Source organism: Porites lutea, chromosome 4, assembly GCF_958299795.1.
Source record: "Porites lutea chromosome 4, jaPorLute2.1, whole genome shotgun sequence".
NCBI classification, from domain to species: Eukaryota; Metazoa; Cnidaria; class Anthozoa; order Scleractinia; family Poritidae; genus Porites; species Porites lutea.
This window is the reverse complement of record NC_133204.1, coordinates 16433072-16445120: the sequence shown is the minus strand read 5'-3', so window position 1 is coordinate 16445120 and position 12049 is coordinate 16433072. Positions and strand designations below refer to the sequence as shown.

Genomic DNA, 12049 nt, shown 5'->3' with positions numbered 1-12049 from the left:
AAGAAAATCAACTTCCATGCAACTTAGACACTTTGACCACCATGTAAACTTATTTTTCAAAGTAATGTCAAGTAAGGCTTTAGATAACATTTTAGTCTAAATTCCCTTTCGCTGGGCTTTACCAATTATTAAAAAGTTTTTCATCTAGCGCGAATGATAACCAGCTGAAAGTACAGTTTGTGGTTCTATACGGTATGTAAATAACCTGCGAAGAAGCTCTCCATTTGGGGGAGGAGTCGCGAGAAGTCACGCATCTAGTATGCAAACATCAGGATCTATCCAATTGTAAAAACTTGTCTTTGTCAGGATATGCGGTTGAATAACCTTTTTTTGTTTTGCATTAACTGATTTCTACTTACAATAGATCATATCAAATTATTCTGCCATAATACACAAGTATAATGTTCATGATTAATCAGTTGTTCCCATCATATTTGGTGTTTTTCTTTAAAAGCCATAATCAGCTCTGATGTATATAAGCCAGCTGCAGGTTGTTCACAAGGTGGTTAACGCTATTCACCAGAATTCACCGGATAAATCGATCTCTATCCACTAGGACATTTATCCACTGGATAAGGATTTATCCGGTGGATAACGCTATCCAGCTTTTGAACAACTGCGGCCAGTTATAGTTCAATCCCATCCTCGTTGTAAGCTTTATAATAGTCTTTCTTGGGAAATCCTATCTCTTGTCCCTCCTCTCTCATCACGTTTCGGGTTACTCCAAGTAGCTGTTAATCCCTTCAGTAGGGGTCACACATTTCTTTAAACGGGGTTGTGACGCTTATGCGGTTATGTAGATATTCACAGCTATCTCAGCCATTCAGATTCTTAGTTGGTAGTGATGTACAAGAAATTTATGGAGATGCCTCAACGTTGAAGGGTTTAACAATCTTGTAAGTGATCATGTATTCTGGATAGGCCTGTAAACAACATAGGAAACAAGGACGAAGTGCGTCATGAGATAATTAACCAAATGGCACATACAGTTTTTTAAAAAGACACTGGCATCATATTATCATAACCAAATGCTGTATCTGTATTTTTTGAATAGCACAAATCAACAAGGTCAACCGAGCTGGACTTTTTGCACTCTTGGACAGTGGTTTTGGCCAAATTGTAACGCAGATCGTCCCCATAACAGTGAACACACAATTTTGGTAGTATCTGTCCAGGCATATTAAAAGGGTAAAGGACTCACTTCCGGTTGACGTGTGTCGCTCAAAATATCTATGCTTTATGTCAGTGGAGCGCCTGTTCTCCGCGGACAACACTAAAACCCTCAAAAGTAAAGGAAATTACGAATTTCTCACGAAAGACGACTTTAATACGTTCACAAATTAGCAAACCTCACGGTGCAGGGTTGACGGTATGAAGATTTTGTTGCATGTAAATTTAGCTTTTGTCAACTGGCTAAAAAATGGAGGCCAAAGTCGCACCCAATATAATCAACGGCGGAAGTAGTCAAATTTGAAGGTCGCTACTAGTATTCTCTTAAACGACAGCCACAAGGGCAACGAGAAAAGAAAATACAGCTCTAAAAAGCAAGACATACCTGTTCCCCTCTATACACAACATATTCGGCAAACGACAGCCCTTCTGAGCTGGGACGTCCTATTACAGAATGATGACCTGGAGGGGCATGCGCCATCTTGACGGCTGAAAACTGGTAAAATGGCTTACCAAGGGCCACACGACATAAAAGAAGTTGCCTGCCAGTTAAAAAACATTGCGTTGATAAGATACAAACAAGAACGAAAAATTCCATTGGATTCAAATTCACATCAGGCGGCATTCATATAAATCATTCATAATATTGATTACTTATAAACGGCGCCAAAAGACGTGTGGCTTAAAGGCACTGTGTCACGGCAGTCCAGTTCATTTTATTTAATTTTAACACTTACTCGCCCTCAATCCCTATGAAACTTAAAGTAAGCAAAGAAATTACATGGAAATGACAAAATAAACATGGCGTCGTTCTTTCGTTCATTTGCCTGAAGAAAACCCACACGTGCAGGTAATTACGTACAAGGGGTATTAAACTGCCCCGGACATGAGCAATCGATTTAAACTCAAACATCTGAGTGAAACAGATATAATATAATTAGGGGCTTCTTATGAAATCAAGCTGTTAGCTCTCTTCTTCTGTAAACGTATTTATCCCACAGTCATTCGTTTATGATCCGCTGAATGTGAAACAGAAGGAAACAGACTTAAAGAAAGGAGAAAATGGACTTCAATCGCCTTTTTCTAGCTAAGCCACTATGTCACCAATTGTTTGTATTAGAGACAAAAGCCACATAAACCATAGAACACATAAAGATCTTATGTTGTAGCTAATCACTATACAAGTGCACTGACCGTAAATGGAAAACGACAAAAAGTTGAATGCAATCTAATATGTTATTGTAGTATCACGCAAGTCTTTATACATAAGAATTTTCTGAGCTGTTTTTATCTGCTCATTTTGTATTTTGAGAAATTCTCAACTTGGTTAAACTATTTCAAGAAATGTCCAATTTTGACCTCGGTTCAAGAGAACTACTGGCCATTCAGATCTTTAAATAATTGAGTTATGCATTGACATGCCGGAAGTGAAAACTAACTTAATTAATTAGAAGTTCCCCCTCTCAGAACTCCGCTCCACAACGTCATTCTACAGTTTTTGTGTAAGGCAAAAGCTTTGCCGTAGTGCCAGCCCTGCATTCAGCTTAGCCTGCGTGCCAGGCGTTTGAAAGGGAAGGGAAAGGAAGTTTAAGGCGCGAGAGAAACTCGAGGGGTGCGTTTCTCTCGCGCCTAAAACTCCCTTTCGCTTCCTTTTCAAACGCCTGCCACGCTGGCTACATTCAGCTTTGTTTTTTTAAACATTAAACTTCCGGTTATGCTATCCGAGACTATCAGCGTCATTTGTTGCTTAACTAAAGAAGTTCGTTAATGTTTGTTTTGAGAACCACGCCAGGATGGAAAAGTGATCAAGCAGATGGCGAGAACTTCCAATCATATCTGATCTCACACTGCCGATTCAGATAAAAAATGAAGGTGTCTACCCTTAGCTTGGCAAAATGGCCGCGGGGCAAGAGTTTCCTCGAACCAGGGCAAGCACGGTTAGGGTGAGGGCAGAGAAAAATGGTTAGCCTGCATGCAGACGTCAGGAACCCTGCTATAAAACCGGGCAGCTAGCAGCTCCCATACTGCCCCTTGTCATGCAACAGCGTTTTCAGGGGCCAGTCTAATTTTAAGGCATTTTTCCCGCAAGAAAAGGTAAATGGTGTCTCCTTCGCAGCCGTTCTTTGACGTGGCGACACAAAAAATGGCTACGTACGAGCCTGAGGGAAATAAAAGCTAGTCTCCGCCGGTCTTTGCCCGGTTATAAAAAGCTGCAGAGACTGCTAAACGTCATTAACACGTCAAAATTTTAAGTTCTGTAAGTTTGCTAACTGACTTTTGGACGTTGACGATATTCTAAGTTCGCGTTAGGAAATAAATTCTAAAAATAAACAAGTCTTTGAAAACGGCACGACGCGACCACTTGAAAGCGGTTAACTCGTTGGTTATGGGCTCCTGGAGAGGTCACTTTTGCTGCACGTATGAACCAAATTGAAGAAAACTGGGGGCGGCTGCTTTTAAAAGGGTGGTAGGGATAGTGTCTCCCTAAATTTTCCGCTTCTTTCACAAGGAACCGTGTTTGATTCGCCGGCTCTACCGAAGAATTGGCATTAACATCTTATAATTCATTACTGTTTGTTTTTTTTTTTTGTATATTTCATCAGTTACTGATGTGAACTCGAGGTTTTGGAAGCCTGTGTCATCGACTGACTGCAAGTCCTAAATTCATCACTTCTTTTTTTTTTGCACCTCAGTTAACCAATTGAGTTCATTTCCTTATTCTTTTTTTTTTGTTTATTGTGTTTCCCTTTCCCTTGGATTCATGTCAGCTTTTCAATTACAATGAATAACACTGAATCCTATCTTGTTACACAGCTTAGCAAACCGCACCCATAATCATGATCTCACGGAGCCATCGCTTGCAGCTCTAGATTCACCATGGATGTTCAACAGCTCTTTATAGTTCTTAAGAAGGAAGCTGAATGCCCACTGTGTTTGGAGACAGTCAATAATCCCAAGACTTTGCCATGTATTCACTCGTTCTGCCTCGAGTGTCTTGACAAACACGCAAATTTTGCAAGAAGACAGCTACAAGCGACAATCAAATGTCCGGTTTGTCAGACATCTTTTCAAATTCCTGAAGGCGACTCATTCAAGAATTTGCCTGCATCTTATCATCTCAACCGACTGGTGGATGTTCTCGCTCTAAAAGATGGCGGCACACAGACCCAGAAATGCAGCAGTTGTGATGAGAACAATACCGCTTCCTCTTACTGTTTCGTCTGCCAAATATTCCTCTGTACTTCTTGTTTTGAAGCTCATCAGCGCCTGAAGACTACTAGAGGTCATCGCAATGTTGTGATAGAGAAATTGCAAGTGCAAGATGTTCAAGAGTTGATCCACAGACCCGCCATGTGTTCACAGCAATATCACGAAAATCAACCGCTGGAATTTTATTGCGAAGAATGTAAAGTTCTTATTTGCCACAAGTGCAGTGTAGTTAGCCATAATCGACACACCATGACAGACACTCAGAAAGCCGCACAAGTACAAAAGATGCAAATGAAGGACGCTTTGGAGAAAGTGAAAGCGGAAACTGTTATTTACGAGAACGAAATAAGGAAACAAACCGAGCTAATGGACAAAACCAAAAACGAGATTTTGTCAGCGGAAAAGAAGATGGCAGATGCCGTGGAGGAACGTATCCGTGAATTACGGGAACATGAGAGGGTCATGAAAGTCAAATTTGCTGAAATTTATGAGGCGCAACAAAAACATCACGCGACACAACTAGAAAACTTTGAGTTGGTTTTGACTCAACTGCAAAGCTGCATTGAGCGAGGTGAAAGTGCACTAGAAAGAAACGTCAGCGCTGAGATTCTTCAAACATATCAGATCATTGTTGGACGCTGTGAAGAACTTTTGAATGTAACAAAACCTGACCTTTATAAACCACCACACGTGAATTACATTGTCGAAAATCAACTGAATCCGGGCTTGGACCTAATTGTGGTTAGTAATACAGATCCTTTGCTTTCCTTAGCGGAAGTGGACAATCAAGAACTTGTAAGAGAGAAAACGGTGGCAAATTTCATCATTGTAACTAGAGATTCAAGTGGAAAGCAGCGTTATCATGAAGATGATCAAGTAAAAGTCAACATTATAACTCAAGCAGATGATCAACTGGAAACAGAGGTAAAAGACAACAAAAACGGCAAGTACACAGTAACATACACACCACAGTGTGTTGGACAACATAGAGTAGAGATCCAAGTTAATGGACAGCCGCTGACTTGTAGTCCCTGGGTTTTGCAGGTGATTCAGCATCAGTATCAATTTGCGTTTCAATTTGGATCAGAAGGAAAAAAGCAAGGACAGTTTAACCAACCTTTGGGTATTGCTGTGAGTGATAAAAGCAGGACGCTTGCTGTTGCTGATTTAAACAATGAGAGAGTTCAGATGTTTGGCTTTGATGGGAGTTTCCTGAGAGAGATTGTACTGGAAACTGAAACGTCTTCGGTGGCTTTTACCGAGTCTGGTGACCTCCTTAGCAATGTCGAGAGTGACGACAATAAACTCACCTTGTACTTGTACACTGAGGGTGGTCAATTCAATCGATACATCAGCGATGAACATGTGAAGGAACCATGGTATATATCTGTTGTGAGTGATGGTCGCATAATCATATGTGACTGGCACGACAATAGAATCAAAGTTCTTAGCCCTGATGGGAAAAACTTACTTCAGTCGTTCAGTGCTCCAGATTGTGATGCGGTGCCATTGTGTGCTGTTTATCTGCAGGACAAATTTTTTGTCTCTTATCCAGAAGCTCACCGTGTCAATGTATTTAACAACGTAGGGGAGTATCTATATGACATTGGCAGTAAGGGATGTGATGACGGGCAGTTCTCGTATCCCACTGGTCTCGCTATTGACAAGTTTAACCGTTTGATCGTTTGTGATAGGGATAACGATAGACTGCAACTGTTCACACTTGACGGAAAATATGTCGCTAAGGTAGCCGGGAGTTTTTTTGACCATAATAGCAATCTTTTTGGTTGTGCCGTGTCTAATACTGGACATTTGTTTGTTACGGATAACAACAAACACTGTATTTATGTTTTCAACTAGTAAGCACTGTGTGCAAATTGAACACCTTCTGAACAGGGATGTTAAAAATATTGTTTCTCAGGTACATTGATTTAGTGTTGATTATTGTTAACACTCTTGAATAATCCAGTTTTGTGGATGAGCGTTAAAACTTGAACTGAACATATGTACATATACATGCCGTGAGCTGATTATATTTTACCGTAACGTTTCATTATCCCGTAAATTTAATTTGATTTTGCCGTTGCACTTGTGGACCACTGTAGGACAATCAACTGAATTTTCTCCGCCAAAAGATACCTTAAAAAGTGGACTCTACTATGAGGGAAATGCGGATTTAATTGATAAGATAGGGAAATAGACCTTTTTTGAACAGTAAGAGAGAGAAAGAATACGTAGAATCGTGGTTTTTGGGGAATGAGAAAATTGACATGAGCGTCGGACAGAAAAGTCGAAAAATTTACCAAGACATTTACTGGATGGTAAATGCAGTTTAATGGAACATGAAGTCCCAGGAAGGGTAGGCTAAGGTAGCCTACCCCAATATATGCTCGGTTGTATCTTTAAAGCCTTATTCAAGAATGAAAGCACGCTAATTTTAAGGTACAAACAAAAGCTGTTAATGGCTGGAAGCTTCGTACTAATTTGTCGTAGTTTGTCATTGTATTTTTCTTTAATAGCATCGCGCAGATTAGTCCCTGTCTCAAGGCCCTATTCATGGCTAGACTTTTATCATGATAAGACTAGGTAGCTTATAGTACAACTGTATCTATTGGTCAAGATTTGAGACACTGTCTGGCTATAAAACTTCTGCTATTTCACACCTGGTCGTTATTCATCTAGCTTGCACGAAAACAAACAGTTACAGTAATTTTGTTACCCGCCCTCCCTCTTTTTTGAAGAGTTTTGTTGTGTTGTTTAAAGATAAGAGCAGGTAAAACGCGTAAGCCTATCAAATCATTATCGAACAAAAAATGATTCGATAAAGAATGTCGTTTGAAAAGGCATGAATTACGAAAACTAGCATACAAGGAACATCAAGACCCTTTGAATACTACCATACGTGAGCAATACAATGATACTCTGGCCCAATACAAGTAATTACTTAATTCTAAAAAGAATCATTATTACAATGCAAAGATTTCCGAGCTAGAAAAAACTGCAGACAATTCAGACGCGAAAACTTTCTGGCAATGCCTCAAATCGATGGACGACACTAGAAAAGGAGAGGATGTTCCATCAATCTCGGAAAAAAATTGGCTACAATCTTTCCACAATCTTTATTCAAATGAACCTCTTAACCCAGCGCAGCAAAACATTTGCAATGAGCTACAACAAAATGAATGTCATGGTCAACACTCTCGTCCTTTAGATTTCATGATAACTGAAAGAGAAATACGTAAAGATGCGAAAAAGTTAAAGAATTAAATAAATCACCATTTTCGGATAAAATTAGAAATACATGAAATGATAAAAGCTAGTATTAACACACTGATGCCCGTATATGAAAAATTATTTAATTCAATTCTTAACCAAGGGACCATGCCACAGACTTGGTGTGGTGGTCTTATTACTCCCATTTATAAATCGGGCTGACGAGGCGATCCGGCAAACTACCGGGGTATCTGTGTCTCCAGCTGCCTGGGAAAACTATTTTGTTCTATCTTAAACCAACGACTTCTCGAGTATATCGTTTCTTTGAATATACTCCACAAATCTCAAATTGGCTTTTTACCGAATAACCGCACAGCAGACCACGTCTTCACTCTCCGAACCTTGATAGATAAGTAGGTTCATAATCACAAGGAAAAGGTCTATGCTTGTTTTGTATATTTCAAAAAAGCTTTTGACTCGGTCTGGCATGACGGGCTCTCGAATAAGTTGCTGCAATTGATGTGGGTGGTTCTTTTTATAACTTAACTAAAAGCTTATATCACAACCCTTCCTGCTCAATTAAAATTGCTCAACAACAAACGCGATCATTCCGTTATGGGAGAGGTGTGCGGCAAGGCTGTATCTTAAGTCCACAACTTTTTAATCTTTTTAAACGATACCTTTCATGATGAGGGTCGCATGCAAAAAGTTGTCGGAGTTGAACGTCCTTGATATTAACTATACATGATTTAAATTCACTTTCAACCAAACAACCACACAGACAAACGTTGCTCTAGCATTTTGATATTGGTATAAAAAAAGGCTCGTTTACAACATGGAGTTAAATGAAATAGTTGACATATTTACAGACCCACATTTACAATTAAAGCAAAAGCACTGATAAGTGATAAACAAACTACGGTAAAGGAACAGCGTTAACTTTGGAAAAATTGATTGTCTTAATAAGAGGTGAGTGACAGGTGTCACTATTGCAGGCCAGGAAATCCCCAACAGTCAAGGCCAAACTAGTAAAAAACACAGAAAGAAAATCAACTTCCAACTTAGACACTTTGACCACAACGTAAACTTATTTTTCAAAGTAATGTCAAGTAAGGCTTAAGATAATATTTTAGTCTAAATTCCCCTTCGCTAAGCTTTACCAATTATTAAAAGGTTTTTCATTTGGCGCAGAGGATAACCTGCTGAAAGTACAGTTTGTGGTTCTATACGGTATGTAAATAGCCTGAGAAAAAGCTCTCCATTTGGGGAAAAAAGGACACGGTTGAATAACCTTTTTTGTTTTGCATTAACTGATTACTACTTACAATATTAAATTACAAGATTATATAAAATTGTTCTGTGATAATATACACGTACAATGTTCATGATTAATTTGTTACCATCATATGTCGTGTTTTTCTTTAAAATCCATAATCAGCTCTGGAGTATATTAGCCAGGTCCAAGTTGTTCAAACGGAGGTTAACGTTATTCACCGGATAAATCTCTATCCACTGGATAGCGCAATTGGTTTCCCTAATATTTATCCACTGGATAGTGATTTATCCGGTGGATAGCGCTCTCCAACTTTTGAACAACTAGGGGCCATAGTTGAATCTCAGCTTCGTGGTAAGCTTAATATTCCCGGGGGGGGGGGGGGGGGGAGGGAGAATCCGCATATGAAATGGTGTGGATGCTCGTCGTCTCGCTTAGGGGTGTAAATTTCGGATTTTGGTCTCACTTAGGGTGTTCTGGGCAAAACGCCATCATATTTAGCCGTGAAGGTCTCATTTAGGGTTGCACGCGAAAAAATATAAAAAATATATTTGATATGTATATTTTTTTCGTCTCTTTCAGGGGTCAAAAAAAGCCTGGACCACGCCCAGATTGGTCTCCTCTAGGGGTTTAATTCAAAATTTCCGACGAGCATCCTCAACCCTTTCTTATGCAGAGTCCCCCCCGGTAATGTTCCTCCTTGGTAACAGGTTTTCTTGGAATTTGTACATCCTATTTCTTATCCCTTCCTTGTTATCACGTTTCTGATTTCTCCGAGTGGTTATTTACTCCTTTAGTGGGGTCATACATTTCTGTTGACGCTGGAATTTACACGGCGTTGTGACGCTTATTTGGTTATGTAGATATGTACAGCAATCTCAGTCATTCAGATTCTTAATTGGTAGTGATGTACAAGGAATTTATGGAGATGCCTCAACATTGGAGGGTTTAACAATCTTGTAAGTGATCAGGTATTCTGGATAGGCTTGTAAACACCAAAGGAAACAAGGACGTAGTGCGTCATGAGATAATTAACCAAATGGCACATACAGTTTTTTAAAAAGACACTGGCATCATATTATCTTAACCAAATCTGTATTTTTTGAATAGCACAAATCAACAAGGTCAACCGAGCTGGACTTTTTGCGCTCTTGGACAGTGGTTTTGCCCAATTTAAAGGCAGATCGTTCCTATTTGTTAGTGTCAAGGCATACCGTAAAATTCCGAAAATAAGCCCCGGGGCTTATACTTTTCAAAGGCCCTTTTTGAGGGGCTTATTTTTGGAGGGGCTTATATTCGGAGGGAAATATCTACGGAGGGAAATGTGTGTTTCAAAATCGATTGGGATAGCTTTATAGGTGGATGGAAATTTACCGTTTTTGCTTTGTTTTACTTTGTATTTGAGGGGAATTTCCGAGTACAAGCCCCCCCCCACCACCCCGGGGGGGTATGTTTGGAGGGGCGATCTAAGGGAGGGTTTTTTGTGATACCGGTTTGGGGGGCTTATATTTGGAGGGGCTTATACATAGAGGGGCTTTTTTTCGGAATTTTACTGTATTAAAAGGGAAAAGGCCTCATTTCCGGTTGAGGTGTGTCGCTCAAAATATCTATGCTTTATGTCAGTGGAGCGCCTGTTCCCCGCGGACAACACTGAAAATCTCAAAAATAAAGGAAATTACGAATTTCTCAGGAAAGACGCGGACTTTGATACATTCACAAATTAGAAAACCTCATGGTGCAGGGGTTGGACGGTATGAAGATTCTGTTGCACGTAATTTAGCTTTTGTCAATCTGGCTAAAAAAATGTTGAGCAAAGTCGCACCCGATATAATCAATTGCGGAAGTAGTCAAATTTGAGGGTCGCTACTAACCACAAGTGCAACGAGAAAATAAAATGCAGCTCTCGACTAAAAAGCAAGACATACCTGTTCCCCTCTGTACACAACATATTCGGCAAACGACAGCCCTTCTGAACTGGGACGCCCTATAACTGAATGATGACCAGGAGGGGCGTGCGCCATCTTGACGGCTGAAAACTGGTAAAATGGCTTACCAAGGGCCACACGACATAGAAGAAGTTGCCTGCCAGATAGAAAACATCGCGCTGATCAGATAAGATCTAGAATGAAAACTTCCATTGGATTCAAATTCACATCAGGCCGGTGGCATTCATATAAATTATTAATTATTAATTACTTACTAAACTGCGCCAAAAGAAGTGTGGCTTAAGCGTCGCAATCAGTTTTGTAATTAATTAAGGAAAACCTTGAGTAAAGCGAATAATGAAATATTTTCATTTTACAATTCAGGAAATGTGATCTAATGCAAGGTGTCTTTTTTGGTTGTGAGCGAGTACCATAATTCGCCCTGGTTATCTCGGTATAATCAAAGTGATGACTCGTAAAAGGAGCTAGTAATGAATTGAAAAGAATCTGCTAAATACCCCAGCCCCCTTGATCAAAATCTTAAGTCTCCCAAACCTGCCAATGCTTTTAGACACTGACAGTAGCCTACGTTGCGGAAGGTTCGAAACTCAATAGCCAGAGGAAAGGGGAAAATCGAGCACCCTTCAGCCAGCAGACAACCTCTCCATTTCAAGCGGGACGAGCCTGCGAGGGGAGATTCTCCTTTCGCTCGTTGCTTGCGCGAATTTTTAATGGAGAGCTTTCCCGCAGGCTTGGCGCTCTTTTGCGCAGTTGGTTTAGCTGGAAAATACTGCGTTCCGCAAAATACCTCTGAAGTTCAGGTTATACTTCTCTATTAAAAATATCCTTTAAATAACTTGAGCTGTTACCTTTCGCATAAGTAACAGGACTTGTCCTTGTGTAGAGCGCAGCCTGATCCACCACCAATACCATAAACATACTGATTGCTCTTTGAAGAGTTCTCCGCAAAGTAAATACCTACACAAATGACAGCGTTAGTTCTTCTAAATCCCTTCAATTTGTCTCGCAGTTTTTATGGATAAGGTTGTACGGCACATTTTAACACCTCGCTGAATGAACGTGTCTCGAAAAAGGTTTGTTACAGCAAGCATCATATGAAGGAGAAACAAAAAAAGCTCAACTTTTCGCAAGGCTTCGTCCAACGCAAAAGTTTTAAGACTTGGTTATTTTAGGGGGTGATATATTAGGCTACGCGTTCTCGGGGAACTTTTATAGCGGCGGCGCATAAGACAAGTTG

At 40.1% G+C, this 12049-nt stretch overlaps 2 protein-coding genes across 2 annotated transcripts in view; one reads left to right on the top strand and one right to left on the bottom strand.

Moving 5' to 3' along the window:
* LOC140932685 (poly [ADP-ribose] polymerase tankyrase-2-like) overlaps positions 1–12049 on the bottom strand; it is a 64753-nt gene that overhangs the window by 29215 nt on the left and 23489 nt on the right. The window lies entirely within an intron of this gene.
* On the top strand, positions 4029–6240 carry LOC140932833 (E3 ubiquitin-protein ligase TRIM71-like). The gene has a single exon (XM_073382338.1). The coding sequence runs from the start codon at positions 4048–4050 to the stop codon at positions 6238–6240; it is 2193 nt and encodes a 730-aa protein (XP_073238439.1). The 5' UTR covers positions 4029–4047.